The 16,531-nt window shown below is 40.0% G+C and overlaps 1 protein-coding gene across 1 annotated transcript; it reads right to left on the bottom strand.

The window, feature by feature from the left end:
• Nucleotides 1–1,496: 1,496 nt before the first annotated feature.
• Nucleotides 1,497–16,448, bottom strand: slc25a32 (solute carrier family 25 member 32). Its single transcript, XM_022247922.2, has 9 exons — nucleotides 16,298–16,448; nucleotides 12,851–13,018; nucleotides 10,710–10,860; nucleotides 10,052–10,137; nucleotides 8,435–8,619; nucleotides 7,282–7,395; nucleotides 6,908–7,053; nucleotides 4,622–4,753; nucleotides 1,497–4,305 (listed from the first exon to the last, which is right to left on the bottom strand). The coding sequence occupies exons 2-9, from the start codon at nucleotides 12,996–12,998 to the stop codon at nucleotides 4,302–4,304; spliced, it is 966 nt and encodes a 321-aa protein (XP_022103614.2). The 5' UTR covers nucleotides 12,999–13,018; nucleotides 16,298–16,448; the 3' UTR covers nucleotides 1,497–4,301.
• Between the last annotated feature and the right edge of the window lie 83 nt (nucleotides 16,449–16,531).

Below are 16,531 nucleotides of genomic sequence, written 5' to 3'. Positions count from 1 at the left end.
TGACTGGTCATGTGATGGTCTCGATTACAACACTGAATTTACCAATCCTGGGTAGATTTTCTAACTTCTTATTAATACAAGCAGGTTTCTTTCACCTGTGTTCAAACCAACTGAAACTAACAGACTGATTGCACTCGCAAAGTCATGTGACTTACAGTGGGTATTAAATATCAACAGACACGGCATCCACCAAAAGCAAAGTGTTTCATAAGTATCATTTACCAAAAGTGAAGCCGACGATAGGTACTATACTCAGACTACTGATGTGCTGGGTATTATACCGTAATTTGGCTGTATTGTTCGTAAACAAAACTTAAAAACACTTGTTGCTATGGGGTTTATACCCGCTATAGGTCACGTGATTTAGCGGGCGCAATCAATCTATTGGCTGCACTTGTCGGTGCTGTGCATAGATTGCAGAAAGCGTCTCACTCCTGTCAACAGGAATTAAGGTACATCTGTACATTAAGTAATTTATTATTTTTTTTATTATATAAATGTGTGCTTATATTTACAAATGTCAAGGCCATAATCTTCCAATGTTGCATTGATGATTGATGAAGTCTACTATTTCAGGATATCAGTCTTGCTAATTTGGTCAGTTACCCTTGGGGTGAAATACATTTCTGTCACCTTTCTTCAATTAGTATCTTCTTGCGGGTTGCTTTCAAGTAGCTGTCTCAACATGTTCAGTTGTCCCACCTCAAACCTTCGACATAGTTGAAACCATGTCTCATATGAAACCCATCGTATAATTAACATAAACTGTATATATATATATAAATGTATTCCCTCTAAAGTGAATTTCTAAAGGCCAACATTTTTGGAACCTGTATTAACATGTATATTAACAGTAGGCATTTTTGTAAATATTGTGTCTGTGTCAGTTTTTGTTAACTTCCTCGTTACTATTAATATTTAATATGAATTTTATGTTAGACAATTCCTGATGGGTGCCTTGCTAATCTACAATGATTAAAATACTTTTTGTCTTCTTTGCTCCTGATGTCTCTGCCAGTACTTCTGAGGAATTAAAAAAGGTGAAGAAAGTTGGAATTCTAGTCCTCTGCAGTAGTTCATTCAGAATTCACTTAATGCATAGACCTGTTTATACATGCAAATGCAAACAGACCTTTATCATGATGCGTCCCTTTTTGCTCTTGCCCCCTGTATACCAAATGATAAAACTAACACAATTTTATGTATTGATAAAAGGAAACAGGCTGTTTTTCCATCCAGCCTTGGTTTGGCTACATGGCTTTCAATGTTAGAAAAACCAAGATGGCTGCCCCATGATAAAGCTCCTTACTGGTGCAAATTGTATTGCACTAGAGCACAACTGAGTAGAGGTCACTTGCATGTCAGATGTTTTATTTCTGTAGTAAGAACATAGAGTTGGATATCAGTAAGGACCAACATGACTTCAGGCCACCATTACCCACAAGGGGGGGGGATTCGCTTGAACTAAACAAGGGCAGAAACAAAAGATCCAGAAATTAAAATCAAACAGTACATTTAATATACAGTATACGTTAATGTGTAATTTGTAATCCAATTTCCACAAAAATAAAAACACCAGAGGTTAAATTGTTGTTGAAATTACTTTTAATGAAAATTAATGTACAGCTGCAGCATACTAGTGCGAGTCATTCCATGAGGTTGGGGCACAATACGGTGACGGTGTCAATTATTACATGGGTTCCGTAAAAACGAACAGCTATTTCCCTGCATGTGGATTGCAAATTGACATTGTTATACATTACATCTTGCAAAACTGAACATAGAGGTGTGTGTTATTTTAACAGAGTAAATGACCTACTCTATAAGTCGTGACAGGTGGTAAAAGTTACAGATGTAACAAGGACACCGTCACAGATTGTGCCCCAACCTCATGGAATGACCCAGTTACATGTAACTTGATCCTGTGTTGAGCAAATTTCAAGGATTTCTTCGAAAGTATTCCTTTATGAATTTTCAAACTTCAAGGATAATTTTCAAACTATTTCCACTTAAAAGTCACCATAGTCTAGCATCCAGTGGATACACTGTTTGGACGTGAGACAACGTATAATTGGGCAATGCAAGTTTCCTGTCGTTTCCCTGATTTGAGGCATTTGTCGCAATTTCTCCGACTTTTTCCTGACTGTAGAAAAGGGAAACTCAATTCCCAGGTTTTCCCAGATTTCCAGGATGGCTAGAACCACTTTTGAACGCACACGTGAATTGCACTGTGGGTAAATCTTACACAAGGCATTAGTTTCGGCACAGAGCCTGGCTGGCCCAAACACAGAGCTCTACACAGAACTGCTGGAACTGGCAGACAGGTTCTTAAATCACAAAAGATTCTACCAGAGTTGCAGAGTGGGCTTAAATCTTCCAACATATTGACTTGGGCTGCTGGCTATTCCCAGTTATGAATGATTTTTTATAATCAACTTTTTCAGCCGAACTTTACTATTAAATCCTCCTGCCTGCCACGCTATTTCAAACTATTGCCCACTTGGCTGCTATCTGTGATATTCTCATCAGGCATGGTACAATACCGTGTGTCTGCAGTCATTACGGCCTTAAATTAATTGTGTATGTGTGAAATTCAATATTTTGCCCATTTCATACTTGGGGGGCAACTCAGGACACCTTGAATTCCCCTCATACAGGTGGTGAGGGGAATGCAAGCTTGCATTTCAATTTAGATTATGTCAAAGCTAATGAAGTGTTTTTGGAAATCCCACATACTTTTCTAAATTTGCAATGCAAAGCTATGCCGGAAACTAGTTCCTGAGCTTTCATAGGGCATAAGCCTATACTTTACATATGCTAATTTAATCGGACTCCAGTGTGGTAAATGGTAGCACTTCCAACAATCCATACATGTGGAAAAGGAACATGTATTAAGACCTGCATGTTCATGAAAGGAGCAGGCTTGGTTATTCAGCCACAATTTTATTAACTTTTACTGTTGCTCAAGTAAAAAAAATTACAAGTAGCAACCATAATCGTACCCCTTCCCCCAAAAAGGTGGAAATGTTAAACCTTTTATACAGGATTTAAAATAAATTCTAATTTTTCATTGTTTTTTACATTTATTAAAATGAGTGCGAACAGTGGTTCTGCCCATTTAAAAGCCTCTCAATATCAAGTCACATGAAAAAGGCTACACATTTTTTTATTGGCTGCTGGACATATTGCTCTGTGGTTTATTGTGTCTTCAGAAATACACGTAGAACTCATATCATTTCCATCCCCAAACAAGGCGGAGCCAAAGCATGGGGGGGGGCTGTCAGAGCACTATGCTCCAAATATCACAAATGCAGGACAGAATTGGGGGCCATGCATGGTTCCTCTTGCTAACCCAACCAATCAAGATTGCTAAAAGTGAAAGCATCTTACACTGATAACACCATGGACGTCTTTTCCTTTTTTGGGGGGGGGTTACTTTTTCTAGGGAGGAAACATTTCAGGAGGGGGGGAGTGAAGCATTCATCAGCAGTGAACTGATGAACCATTAATAGTAAATGGGTGTCATTTTTTTTTTCATGCAAATTGAAGATTTACATGATAAGATCATTTCCATCTCTTTTGTCATTTCTTTCACATTTCTACCCCCTTCATATTTCAGCTTTTCTTTTACAGGGGGGTACTCCCTTATCACCCCACAATGCCCATGGGTACCACTTCAGAAAGGAAAATAACCCTATTAGCTTTACACTTTAGCTGGCCCACAAAATCCTACCAGCTGTGGCACTTCCAGGCAACATTTACGATAGAAAATATCTGCATTCATCACTTTCTCATTTTCCCTCTCGTGTTTTGGGTCCAATCTATTAAAATAACACATCCAACATCATGAAAATCCACCAAAGTTAAAAGAAAACTTCCTTATATTGTGTTCACCATCCATAGATTGTAAGGTACTGATATCACATTTTTATTAACAATTTATGCACTGATTTTCATACTTCTTCAATGGTTTATCAGAAATTAATCTCCAATCAAATGGATTTTTACTACATGGTATAATTTATACTGCATATGTAACAATGATAAACAATCAACAATTAATTTTTTTTTAATCAGGTTGAATAAAAGATACATATGTGAAATATTCTATTCTCAAGTAAGCTGCTTTTGAATGTTCATTATAAGACTTTGAAGTAAAATCAAGATGAATAAATGGACATCTTGCAAACAGCAAGTGAAGTTTACACAGGAACTGCTTGTTCACAGAAGCGGTACACTTCCACACATGCAGCTGCTTCGACGTGTTGACATGCGGCATTCAGTCTGTTTCTTCCAGATCTTCAGCTGGAAAAATGACATACGAAAAAACTTACATGACCATGAATTTCTGTGGATGGCAGGTTGGTTGTTCCAACCATTTTTACTCAATGGCTCATCAAGAGAAATCTTTAAAAGGCAATGAATGCAAAGTTCCACTCCAAATTGTACATGTCCATTTGAGCATACATATGTACATATTGTCATCTAAATTTCAAGGCCGCATAACATGCATTTGGGCACATGTTGTGACCCCCCCGCATTACATCATCGGTACCACAGTTGTGATAGGTCAGAATAAAATTCCAGAAACAATAATGCTGCAGATTTACACAACGTGTACCTTGAGCGCAGATTCTGCGAAGCTAGCATGTGGCTGATGTTTTCATACACCACAAAGGTGATGCAGCACGCAGGAACAACTCGCAGCAGATTTGCAGAAAGGCCTTTGTAAAACCCTTTCCAACCCTCACGTCTGAAAAACCAATGAAACATTAGGAGTGATGACATATGAATCAACACCCAAGCAGAAAGAATCTCTAACATCAACAGATACACAGCACACAGCCCAGTCCTAGTGGAAGACAATTCCCTGATGTCATGAATGAGACTCCCTTGTTTTCTTGCCTCAGGCATGCTATCTCAGGAATACATTTTATTTTTTAGTTTACTTTAGTTTCAATTTTATCTGTTACATTTTGTATTTAATTAATTTTAATTTTTAACATATTGTACATATGCTCTGAGATTTTTTTATATGGAGGGTGCTATTATTCATAGATGCTGCTCACTCTGCTTATTTTGTCCCATTTCTCCTTTCTTTGACATTTTATTGCTTTACGTATGATGAAAATTGTACAGATGAAGTACTTTATATCTGTACTCATGTCAAGAAAAACAATCAAACCAAGATCCCTAACACACAGTTACAGGTTGGACCCCAAACAGGCCATGAAGGTCAAACTCCTTGGTTATAAACCCTGTGCATACAGGTGCATCTGATGGCACCCACAGCTTAATTTCTGTTTAGGCCAAACCAACCAACGACGACGTCACTGATTGATGCTTTCGTCTTCCTAATGAACACTGTGGCTAGTAGACTCATACAGTCCTTTTCCTAGATACGGCAGCAAATTATTGTACATTGATAAACAGGCCACACCCTACATTAATCACTCCAAATCAACAAATGCCCTCTCATAGTGCCATCTGGTGCTTCAACTCTGCAAGTACGTGTACCTTGGAATGGACGCTCTTTCAACTACATGTTTCCATACGGAAAGCCACGGTGCCTAAGTGTTATTGGGCTGCATAAACACTGCAATGGTTAGGTTGCTGGCCTCATCACAGAGCAAACACTTCATTTATTTTTTGTATTTTATTTCAAAAAAATCACCAACAGTGGCAAGCCACCAATTACAGGGATTTTTAACAGATTAAAAAAATCTAAATATTATTTGTTACGTATGGAAAGATCAACTAAAACAACACGGCAGCAAAATTTGTTTTAAGAAGAAAGAAACAAGTAAACAGGATATTTAGGACAACCAGCAATAACCAAGATGGAGAAGCGCCAGTTGAACTAGAATTAAAACTATATTAATTTTAATAATAAACCAACAACCAACTAGGAAATTAACAAATATAATACAAATTTATACAATATAATAAAAAATCGACCGATACATACAAAAATTGCCCAGTGAACATAAAAAACCCAAACGGAACTGGGTTGCTCTGTTGACCAGTGCTGTGGGCGCGGACTGCGGCGAGAGGTAGTCTACGTCCGAGGGGAACTTGACTAACTGCTGCTCCTGCTACACACAGCTCCACAGCACGGCGGGTACCCTCAGTTCAGGGCCAGCACCATGATTTACACCTTGGGCTGACCTGCCACGCCCAGCGGGTCCACAAAGGTAGCTTGACTTAGACTCCGGTAGTACTGGAACACTGATGCCAGCATCTGGCCTGCCCGTGGTGGTATGGTCAACAGAGAACCCGGCATGGGAGTATCTACCCAATTTACTTCAGGCCTCTTACACTTTGGTGATAGATATTAAAGGTGTTGACACAGGAACATGCAGGTAACAGGTGCAATGATTCAGACAACTCTGGACCAGGGTTCAATTCTACATCCCCCGAGAGTTGTATGTTGAAACAAGCAGTAGTATTGTTAAAATACAATATCCTGCAACGAGAGTATCTGTTGAATGGAAGGCCAAGTACTCGTAACAATGGCCTTTGCGTGAGAGGTAATAATGTCAAGCATGCAGTGCAATCAATCAAATAGTGTTGAATTGCTAAATACGGAAGCAAGACGAGAAGCTAACACAGGGTACCTACACTGTAATGTGCTGTATGTACGTGCCACTTACACTTTCTCCAGAAATTCAATAGCAAAGATCAGCCCTCAGAAGTATCATCGGCTAATAAAAAGGCAATGTCTCAGCAATTCGGCAAAATACAGCAGTCAACAGTCCAGATGTGACTACCAAACAGTGATGAAAATGGATTAAAAACTGAGAAGCTGACAGAATAAAAACGTCCCAACCTCAATGTCTGAAGCGCCCTCTGTACTTCACATGTAAAGATTATGTAAAATATCTGTACAATGCTGATCAAAACTTGCCTGTATGTCTTCAGGATTGTATCTAAGACACCATTGTACGTGTGATGCTGGTCCTGCAGCCGTGACCTGACAACTTGATAGGGATAAGTTGTGACCACAGCAAACATCTTGGATAGTGCAGCGAAGACGATGTACTCCAGTGAACTCTGCATTCAATGTCAAGAAGACAGATCAATCAGTCCGTACAACAGGAAACACAGGAGTAGATAGCGTGAGGGGAAGTCCATCCCCTTCTCCCTCTGCTGTACGCAGCTGCACCACTGCGACCAAGCACCATGCAAGGAATTCCATATACAGTTGGTAGAAAGTGACCAAGGATCCATTTTGTTAACCACTGACCACTTTGTGTACATGTAAAGTGTGAAACAACTTACAAGTTTTGTGCTGCTTGATTCATCCCCAACCCTTTGTCGAAGCTTCTTCAATTCTTCATAAGCCATGAATTGAAGAGCCCCATGTGACACACCAAAAAGGCCTGGTATCAAACCCTGAAAAATGCAGAGGAATTGAGCATGATGTTACTCTACAGTCACTTGGAGCGAAATCTGAAGACAAAAAAAGGAAGAACGACATTCTTAATGAAAACAAAAGCTGTTTTGTCTGGAAAATTCCTCCAAACACAAAAGTTCATCGGAACAAACGCTGTCCAAAAATCCATAATCATAGATGTAATCAACAGATCTGGTGTACAAGTGCATGCTAGCATGCCTAATATCACGAAAATTCAATTACTTTAAAATGCCTCATTTCACAAACTATGCAATTCACTGGTTTTGTATTTAGCTCATTTCTGATCGTAATTCCTTTTTTTCGTTTCTGACACAAGTAATGAAAATTTACTTTTCTGATCAGCAGAAACTCAAAGTCAAGTGATTATAGCAGTGGAATATCAGGTGCCATGTGAATCACATTTGTATGTAAGGGACCAGATATACATCACACATTGTGCAATTCTGAAGGAAGTTCTAGATAATCTCTGTAATTTAGTTAATACTAGTGAGGAGAGGTTTGAATCTGCAGCAGAACAGTCACAAAGATTTTTGACTGAGCTGTATGTTGCCCCAGGAGTTGGTGACCAGTCCTCAAGGACCATTTCCCTGTGAAGTTTACAATGGACGTGAGATGGATGCTACACGTTTTGTTGAGATGGGACGTCCTCTTTAGCTGCCTTTACCCAAAATCACAGGTTGACTCATCCATCGATGAGACTCAAAGTGCACCATTACGCATATTTCAAGCCTGCATCAAGGGTCAAGCATTGCTAGCTGATTCGGATCTTCAATTAAGATTCTTAAATTTCCCAACTGTGAACTTATTGAACGTTTCCTCGATCTCTGAGGTTAATATCAAATCACCTGATCACTTTTGTTCTGTTTCTCCGGGGAAACTTGTTTGATTTCTGTTATATAAGGGAAAGTATCCAAACTTTCTGATGTATGAGACTTGATAACAGTTTGGAGAATGTTTGGATCTTGAACACATGTACCTTTAACACAAATAATAAAAGTATTTCTGCTTGTTCATTACCTTGTAAAGTCCTGGTATGCCTTCATGTCGACTGATCTTCCACAGTGCATCCAACATACCTTTGTACATGTACTTGGCACCTTGTGATGTATGTAGCCGTACGCCTTTACTCATTCCTTCATATTGGAGACAAAGACGCGTCTTAGTCACCCACAGCGGATTGGTTATCAATAACGTCAAAATACCTAGGGAAAAAAACAGACACACATTATATTCACAATGCACGTGGCTAGCTGGCAGACAGACGTGCTTATATTTTGCTCTCATTTTTAGCATTTTTATCCATTCTTAATCTTTTTTTTATTACTCATTTGCGTCAAACAGACTGATTGTGCCCACCAAGTCACGTGACCTACTGTAGCTATCACTCCCACAGCAAAGTGTGTTTTACATGTAAGTGTTGTTGATCAAAAGTAACACCCATTTTCGGTATAGTGCCCTGTACATCAGCAGTCTGAGTACGGTACCTACAGCCAGCTTTATTTTTGGTAACTGATACTTATAAAACACTTTACTTGCAGTGGATACCAAGTTTGTTGATAGGTCACAGGACTTAGTGAGCGCAATCAGTCTGTTCTCATGTTGTACCATAGTATAAAGCAAGTCTGGTCCGAGCCAATTTAGTTCATTAGGCTGGTGTCTATCTCCGGTTTCCTTGGCATGAAACAACTGAGAATATTTCTATTCCTCCTGAATGGGATGCCAGTCCATGGCAGGTTGCTTTTAGTGACATTTCGTGCATACACGTATGCCGGTGTAAAAATCATCATTTTTGGACTATTCATCCCATGGGAAACCGGTCACCTTAACTCAGTCTATCAAGAACTGGCCAGCCTACACTTGACCTCTGGGTGTTGCTGGTTTTTTCATTGGCTTGCTGTTACTTTTTGTCAACTGAAGCCCCTTCTCAGTGTCCAGAAAAGCACCTCAGCTACCCATCTTCATTACTTCACTGATCACACAAGCCCCGGTGGTGAGTTCGTTCCTTTTCTTAATGTCTCATTGCAAAAAGGTATTCAAACTGATTTACGGGCTAAACCAACCAAGAAATAGGATCATGAATGCTGTTGTTTTTGCCATGTAATGACATTCACCTAAACTCCAGCTCCAAATCACACAAATATCCTTGCAGAATCCACATAAAAAGTGTGAAAAGTGACCAGAAAACTAGGGAAGGCAAGAAATGCCAGATTTGATTTCATAACAAATGTCATGTCTCAACCTCCTATACAATACAAACGTACTCTGTAAGTCCTAGTTAGGGAAATGTTGTCATGAGACGGTTCGGTATTCCAACAGCACATGCCCAAAATGAAGCACGTGGGCAGTCATTCGGGAACATTATGTGCGTGCCAGGTCTGCCCTATCAGCTCAGCCATAGGATGACTTGTAAGCATACTTAGTTCTCCGATGGCCATGCCTCTTCGGCATTAGTGTGAGAACCAGCACGCGAACCAACACGCACATGTACTCCATTTAAATTGCACTAGTACTCTATAGTACTTTCGTTGCTAATGGCACGGTGGAAAGCAAGATAGCAAAAATAGTGAATGGCATGTGACTGGGTCGCAGCCAATCAAGATACAGCATCGGTAGGTGAGTTGTTATAACACATACCCGACTGTGTAGCTGCTAGCATGTGTGAGCCTGGCCCGAGCGGTTCTGGTCTCCCATCTTGCATGTAGGCTTTTATGGCATTGTAGCTGTCATAAACCACATACATACAGAAGCATAAAGAAGTACTCTCTACTTAGAAGGACATGACTATGGGGTGGCTTAGAACAAAGCAAAAGCCCAGAGCCCTGGCTTCTGTTTTTAAATCCACTAATCTAAAACAAACCACTTTCATCCCTTTCATAAATACGTTGTTGGGAAAAGAGTACATGTACATGTAAGTCAATAATTCACATTATCCCAACTATTTTTACATCAATTTTACGTTATGCCCAGTAAAGAACCCCTCAAGTCATTTCTATGGTATGTACCTTGGGTGCCCAGTACAAACATCTATGCGTCCCTGAGGGACCAATCAACTGATCCATCAAGACTTATGAGAGTAAGATTACTCAACTTCTCAAATATTTCATTTTAATCTAGGTAACATTTTGGTTCTCCTTAACACTAGTTATATTAATCTGAATTGGGTAATAATAATTAGCACAGGGAAGAACAAAAAGAAAATAATAAACACTGAGTAAGAGCCAACCAGCCAAACATAAAAGCTGACTAGGGATTGAAACCATGGTGTTATCAACAATGAATCCCCTGTACTTACAAGAAGAAGTACAGTCCCCAAGATGCTCCAGCTCCCCAGACATTGGGTACGGCTCCTTGATAAAGCCCTCTCCATCCATTCTGTCTGATGACTTGCTGGCAAGTATGAACTAGGCCTTGGTAAGTCGGACGAGTTGTATGGCCATCATTAACTACATTAAATGCACAATAAAATGAATAAGTCGCTATGCATATGCAATAATCCAATGACAAGCCATAGCCGCAGTGGCATTGTACTCATAATCTTGATGCCCTCGTACACGGTCGTACATTTTGCAAATTTATGAAACACTACCAGTAGTGGTCGAAGAGACATATACAATGTAGGTCATCAATGCTGTCATCTACATGTGATTTAGTTTGTAAATAACAGAGCTTCATGAATTTGTCCGTTGTACCGATTATAAGAGCACACTGGTTAATATGCCAACTCCGTACAACTGGTTCTAGTGGTTCCCTTGCCACACTATCTACTTCTACATTTAAGTGGGCATAACATAAAGTTGCAAATGACATTGCTAAAGAACAAGCCCATGATGCAACATGCCATGCACTGTATGTGTATACATTTGTAGATTTTATTGGCTGATGTTTGTAATCAATGTGAGCCTTGAGCTTGACCAAGAGAGGGCGCACTTTTCCTGGCGAGGAGGCTCCTTTGGTAGAGACTGTGCATCAATGGTTCACGAACGACTATGAAACACAAGTATTGCAGTAGTGTCACTAGATAATATATACACTCCCGACAAACATGGCTCTTCTCGACCAATGAGGGGGTGCTTCTGCTGAAGGAGTCTGATGGGCTTAAAGCCAAGTGCCAAATTTAAGAAATTTCAACTTATCGGACTTCAGCATGGCAGTGGAATGACACATACAGTAGACCAGGCCTTACTCTCTACACTCGTGCAAAAGGGTCAGTCTGTAAATTTGGAGTCCAATGTGACATCTTTTTCTGTGCCTGTTACACCTGACCCGTGTAATTTGGCAATCCTTTTATTTGTTAGTTGGGTGTCCTGCAGTACTTAATCACTCTTGGAAATAAAAAAAAATGCCTTCTTAACTTACAAGGGGACAGGAAAAAATAGCAGCTCAAATTTACAGAATGACCCCAAATGCAGTGTACAGCACGTTTATATCTGTACAGCACACACTTAAGTGGAGCTTGCATATTTGGTCAGGATTGGAACATATATATGGACATTCTGCACAGCATTTCTCAACCAGTTGTTTGCAGATGAATCGTGGTGGTGTGTGTCAGTCAACTCATCGCTGCAGCTGGCCTCTAGAAACCGAAACTTAGCGACGTTACATTTGGTTCAAATTTTGCAAATTGCTCTAGTCAAGACTTTGTACAACGCACAGTAATACCAGTTTTCGATTTCTGTTTGCACTGTGTATTCTGTTGGAAAAAATAGTTGAAAAATGCATTGAGAACTTGAGATACGAAATGCACCATTGACTACAAGGTGGCAAGGTCTCTACTTTCCAGTGAATGGACCTATGGGAGGAACAATTCTGTCACCATAAATAGGGGAACATGTCTTTCCATTTCTTTTTTTAACTATTTTACATTGGTGCATCTATTCCTATGGTCCTGTGGACTTGCTGGCTGGGTGGTGATTATTCAAGCACCAATGAGCCGTTGAGCCCACGCGGCTGACCTTGGTAGATTTGTAGAATGTTTGGAATATTCATGTTTTTCAAATGTCTGTTCTGTTCACAAACTTCTCCAGTTGTCAACTAAGGGCTCTTTGGCACAGATGGGGCTGCACAATGTGGAAGCAGACTGTCACAGTCCGTTTTGGTGAGGCACCATAGCATAGCTCAATCAAAGTGAAACCGTAGCCTAAGTTATCAGGTGCCTGGCAGAAGGTCGTAAGTGCTTTTGCCAGGAAGCATAATCACTGCAATGAAATATACAGATTTCTTTGCAAATAATTACAAAAAAAATTCCCAAGTCCTTTAATAAGTTGTTCAAAAGTTGCTTTTTGCACAGCCTGTGTTGATTTCGTAGTAAACTCTATCCCTTTTTACTAAATAAAGAGAGTGTCTTTCTTACGCCCTTTTACCGGGAACATATTTTCTACTGTAATCATGCTTCCGGGCAAAAGAGCGTAAGTGCGCTTATGATATACTACTCACCCTGTAACCTGACTTTGATCAAGTCTAACGGATGGAGAATCAGTGTCGATGTGATGCCGCCAGTGATGCCTGCCACCAGGTGTTCATACCTCAGTTGGCTCCACACAGTGAACAGACTTCTTCCAATATCATCTAGTACACCTGACATGACTGGTTCACTGTGATCAACTGGTTAAATTAAAAAGCTAAAGTTGGTTACAGATTAAGGACTTTCATCTGTGTATACGGTCATAATGTACAGTAATTACGCACAATATACATGTTGAACACTCACACTCACTTTGATACATACCAGTGTACTACTTATTCAAGTGCATTCGTGTAAGGTCACTTCACAAATAAAGGGTCCAAAGCGGGTCACACTGGCCAAAATTTGAAAGCTATATGTATGTACATTCTTAGCCTGGCAGTGAAGAGATTTATGTTCCATGATGCCTGACGTACCACAGCTAAAAGAGGACAGGTACATGGCTTCATTTTGCACATACGTACAGCAGTGGTAAAACGTTTCAAGCCTAAGATTTGGCCGGGACAACTTCAATTACCACACTGTCATTAGTCCAGTGGACACAAATGACATGCACAATGACGCACAACTGTCAATCACTTACTCAAATAGATCTGCGTATATGTAAATCTTGGCTGATTTACCTTTTGTTTGCTGAGTTAGCAAAGTATGATGTTCTCTTGAAATATTAGGTTCATGAATGGGGATGAAGTATGGGACATTTTGGTGTCTTGCAAATGGCACAATGTTTATTTTGATTCCTCATGGCACAAACTGGGTCATTTAGCACCACTGGGTCATGCATACGAAGTGAATAGATATTTTCCTTAAATAATGCAGTCCGTATAAATTGGACATGCATGTAGAATCCTGTCAAATTTCTTGTCCACTTGGCAGATAAAAGAAAACTAAATTGTGTGAGACAAAGATGTTGGTGTAGGGTGAGTTTGTCAACCCTTTCGTGTGCCCCCAGCACTGTGCGGTTTGTCGTCTGCCATGAATAGCAGATGACAAACCCTTCAGTTCTAGGGATATGCTGAGTGAATGTGGAAATGGCGTGGCGGAAGATAAACCCCAGTTCTTGTACTAGACCTACTGTATACTCCCAGAACTGTGAGGTTTGCCATCCACTGCACTCCCTCGTCGTCTGCCGCTTTCCCACATGTTCCCCATTGTTCCAAGGTAGACTAAAAGTACTAGGCCTACGTGCCCTACATCATGTCTCAAGCCTAGTACGAAGAATTTTGTAAAATTTGAGCTGTTTACATAACCCACCATGCCCACCCTTTTTGTTAAGGGATGGTTCCATTCCTTCTGAAAGGGCTTTGTACCATGCCATATACGTTTGCATTACATACACATTTTTTTTTAAGCAGAATTTTTCGATGCCAGACACATGGAAGCCTGCGCACTGTGTGATACACGCCAAGTGTGCAATGTGTTTGGATCACTTTCATCAGAAGAATGAGAGGATGGCGAGTAAAAGCTCAGATTTTTTCCAAGAAATAGTCAATCGTATGGTCTTAAACCCATTGGTCATCAGATTTAAAGAATCTTCCCTCAGTTTCGATGGCATTTGAGGAGATTTGATTGAGGAAAGTGGAATTTTCCCTAAAAATGTTATAAGGCCAATTAAAATTAATTCACTTACAAAACAAGTTTATCACTACCGCCCGACCGGATTTTCTCTATCACCCCAACTTTTTTTGATAAATATTCCCAACTTTTTAAACAAATTTCCAGCCCTCTTCAACCTTGCAGATGTGTCTGCACAACAAAAATGGTCTTATGGGTTTTTTGCCCTCACTTGCCCTCAACCATGATTGATTGATCTGATCAAGCTGTTATGATACATATACATGTATATGGAACACTCAAGTATGAAAATACTGTACAAGAAAGGTACTTTTAGATATGAAAAGTCTGGAAAATACAAACTTGAAATATCAAATATCATAGATCTAAGGTCATCCCTGCCCAAAAATATACTTGTTAGTGATGATAAACAAGAAATTAACTTTAATCAACCTAACAGCTGTAAGAAAGTGATAACTTGTCCTAAAAAGATGAAATTTACCCAAAAAAATTCCAAAGCATTTACAAGTACTTAGAAAACACTTACTTAGGCCTAGCCAGGTTTTTTTCAGACAAGTCTCACACATGTAGGCATGTGGGAAAGAGTTCCATACATGTACATTTATATGAACGCCACTTTTCAACCTGCGCACAAACCCTATGAGACTGGTCTGAAAAATTGTAAGTGTGCTCTAAGTAAATGACTTGGTATTTTCCCTCCTAAATTGAACTTTTCTGGACATCTTTTTATGTTTGCTTTCTGATGGCTATTAAGTCACTGTAGGGAAGAATTACTGGCATCTGTACAGAACTCTTCCTGGTTTGTACACAGCGGGCATCAAGTGTTGTCCGTATACATGTACATGGAACTCTTTCAATCCAGAATTTTGTAAAGGTAAATTTACCCCGATTTGACATACACGTAACTGGGCTGCATTCAAAACCAACACTAGCCATAGTATTAAAACCCATAAAAAATTGTCCGACCACAAGGACAAGCTTACCCCCCATAACACTGTGGGGTCCGACGTCCGTCCTGTTCCAACAAGGGAGCAGGGGGGATGTCAGACCCCACAGTTCTGGGGGTAGGCCAAGCCACCCTAAGCCTAGTAATAGGTAAACAATTGGCATAGATGATAGACAGAGTAGGCAGGCCTACATGTAACTTTGGCTTAGCGTGAGTGCATGCAGTAGGTACAAGAATGGGGATTGTATATTTGGGGGCACTCCAGTGTGTTGTTTTAATCTTGCAAACCGCGTAAATCTCCCCAAAAAACAAAGACAACACTCTCTTCATTGCCCTGACCCTATTTTTCTGAAATTTCAAATTGTAAATTGTGAGAAAATGTGACTCTTCCCCTCAATTTCCCTCAAAACTCAACCCCCTGCCCTCTTTTCACAACATCAACCCTACAGTTATTAAGCATGATGTCACAGTCATCTCCCAAGGTAAATTCAAAAGGTAAAATGTAGTTCTTTCTTCCATTACAGTAAAAGGGTCCCCAATTTACAATCCCCACAACACAAGCATTGCCATTGGCGAGGAAAGAGTTCCAACTTCCATAATAACAACCATATATACGGACGCCAGTAATTATTCCCTACACTGAGTGACCTATTAGCCCTCAGAAAGCAAAAACATGTTCAGAAAAGTTCCATTTGATAGGGAAAATACTGAATCGTTTACTTGAAAATACTTAGGCCTGGAATTTTTCAGACCACTCTACATACATAAAATTGAAAGGTTAAGTGCACAGGATATACAGCGGCGTCATTCTTTCCATTGGCAGGTCTACAAATTGTACAATGTGGTTTATTTTTATTTAACTTTTGGCAGATGAAGACAAACAGTTAGTTAAACATACCAGGTGTATCAAGTAGTTAGCTTTTAAAAAGCAACTTAGGACTGGCGCTCATCTGGTCGTGTTTAGAGGTACATGTACGTCGCTTGTCCAGACGAGCCACACGATCTGATTTCCTACCGTGCCGTCGACGAGTACGAATTGGACATTGAACGGAGAGGAGATAGAACGCAGCCGGGATTTTTGCGGTCTAGGAACCAGACAGCGATAAACAACACGTGGATCTCGGAGATGATG

Source organism: Acanthaster planci, linkage group LG02 (genome assembly GCF_054643075.1).
Source record: "Acanthaster planci isolate LZ-2023a linkage group LG02, COTS_SCS, whole genome shotgun sequence".
Taxonomy (NCBI): Eukaryota; Metazoa; Echinodermata; class Asteroidea; order Valvatida; family Acanthasteridae; genus Acanthaster; species Acanthaster planci.
The sequence above is the reverse complement of the archived record's forward strand: the minus strand, read 5'-3'. Positions and strand labels throughout refer to the sequence as shown.

Coding starts and splice junctions, on each gene's coding strand:
- slc25a32 (XM_022247922.2), bottom strand. CDS start 12,998: ATGTCAGGTGTACTAGATGATATTGGAAGAAGTCTGTTCACTGTGTGG. Junction 10,861..12,850: donor GATCAAAGTCAGGTTACAGG/GTGAGTAGTATA, acceptor CATTTAATGTAG/TTAATGATGGCCATACAACT. Junction 10,138..10,709: donor TGGGGACTGTACTTCTTCTT/GTAAGTACAGGG, acceptor GGTTTATGACAG/CTACAATGCCATAAAAGCCT.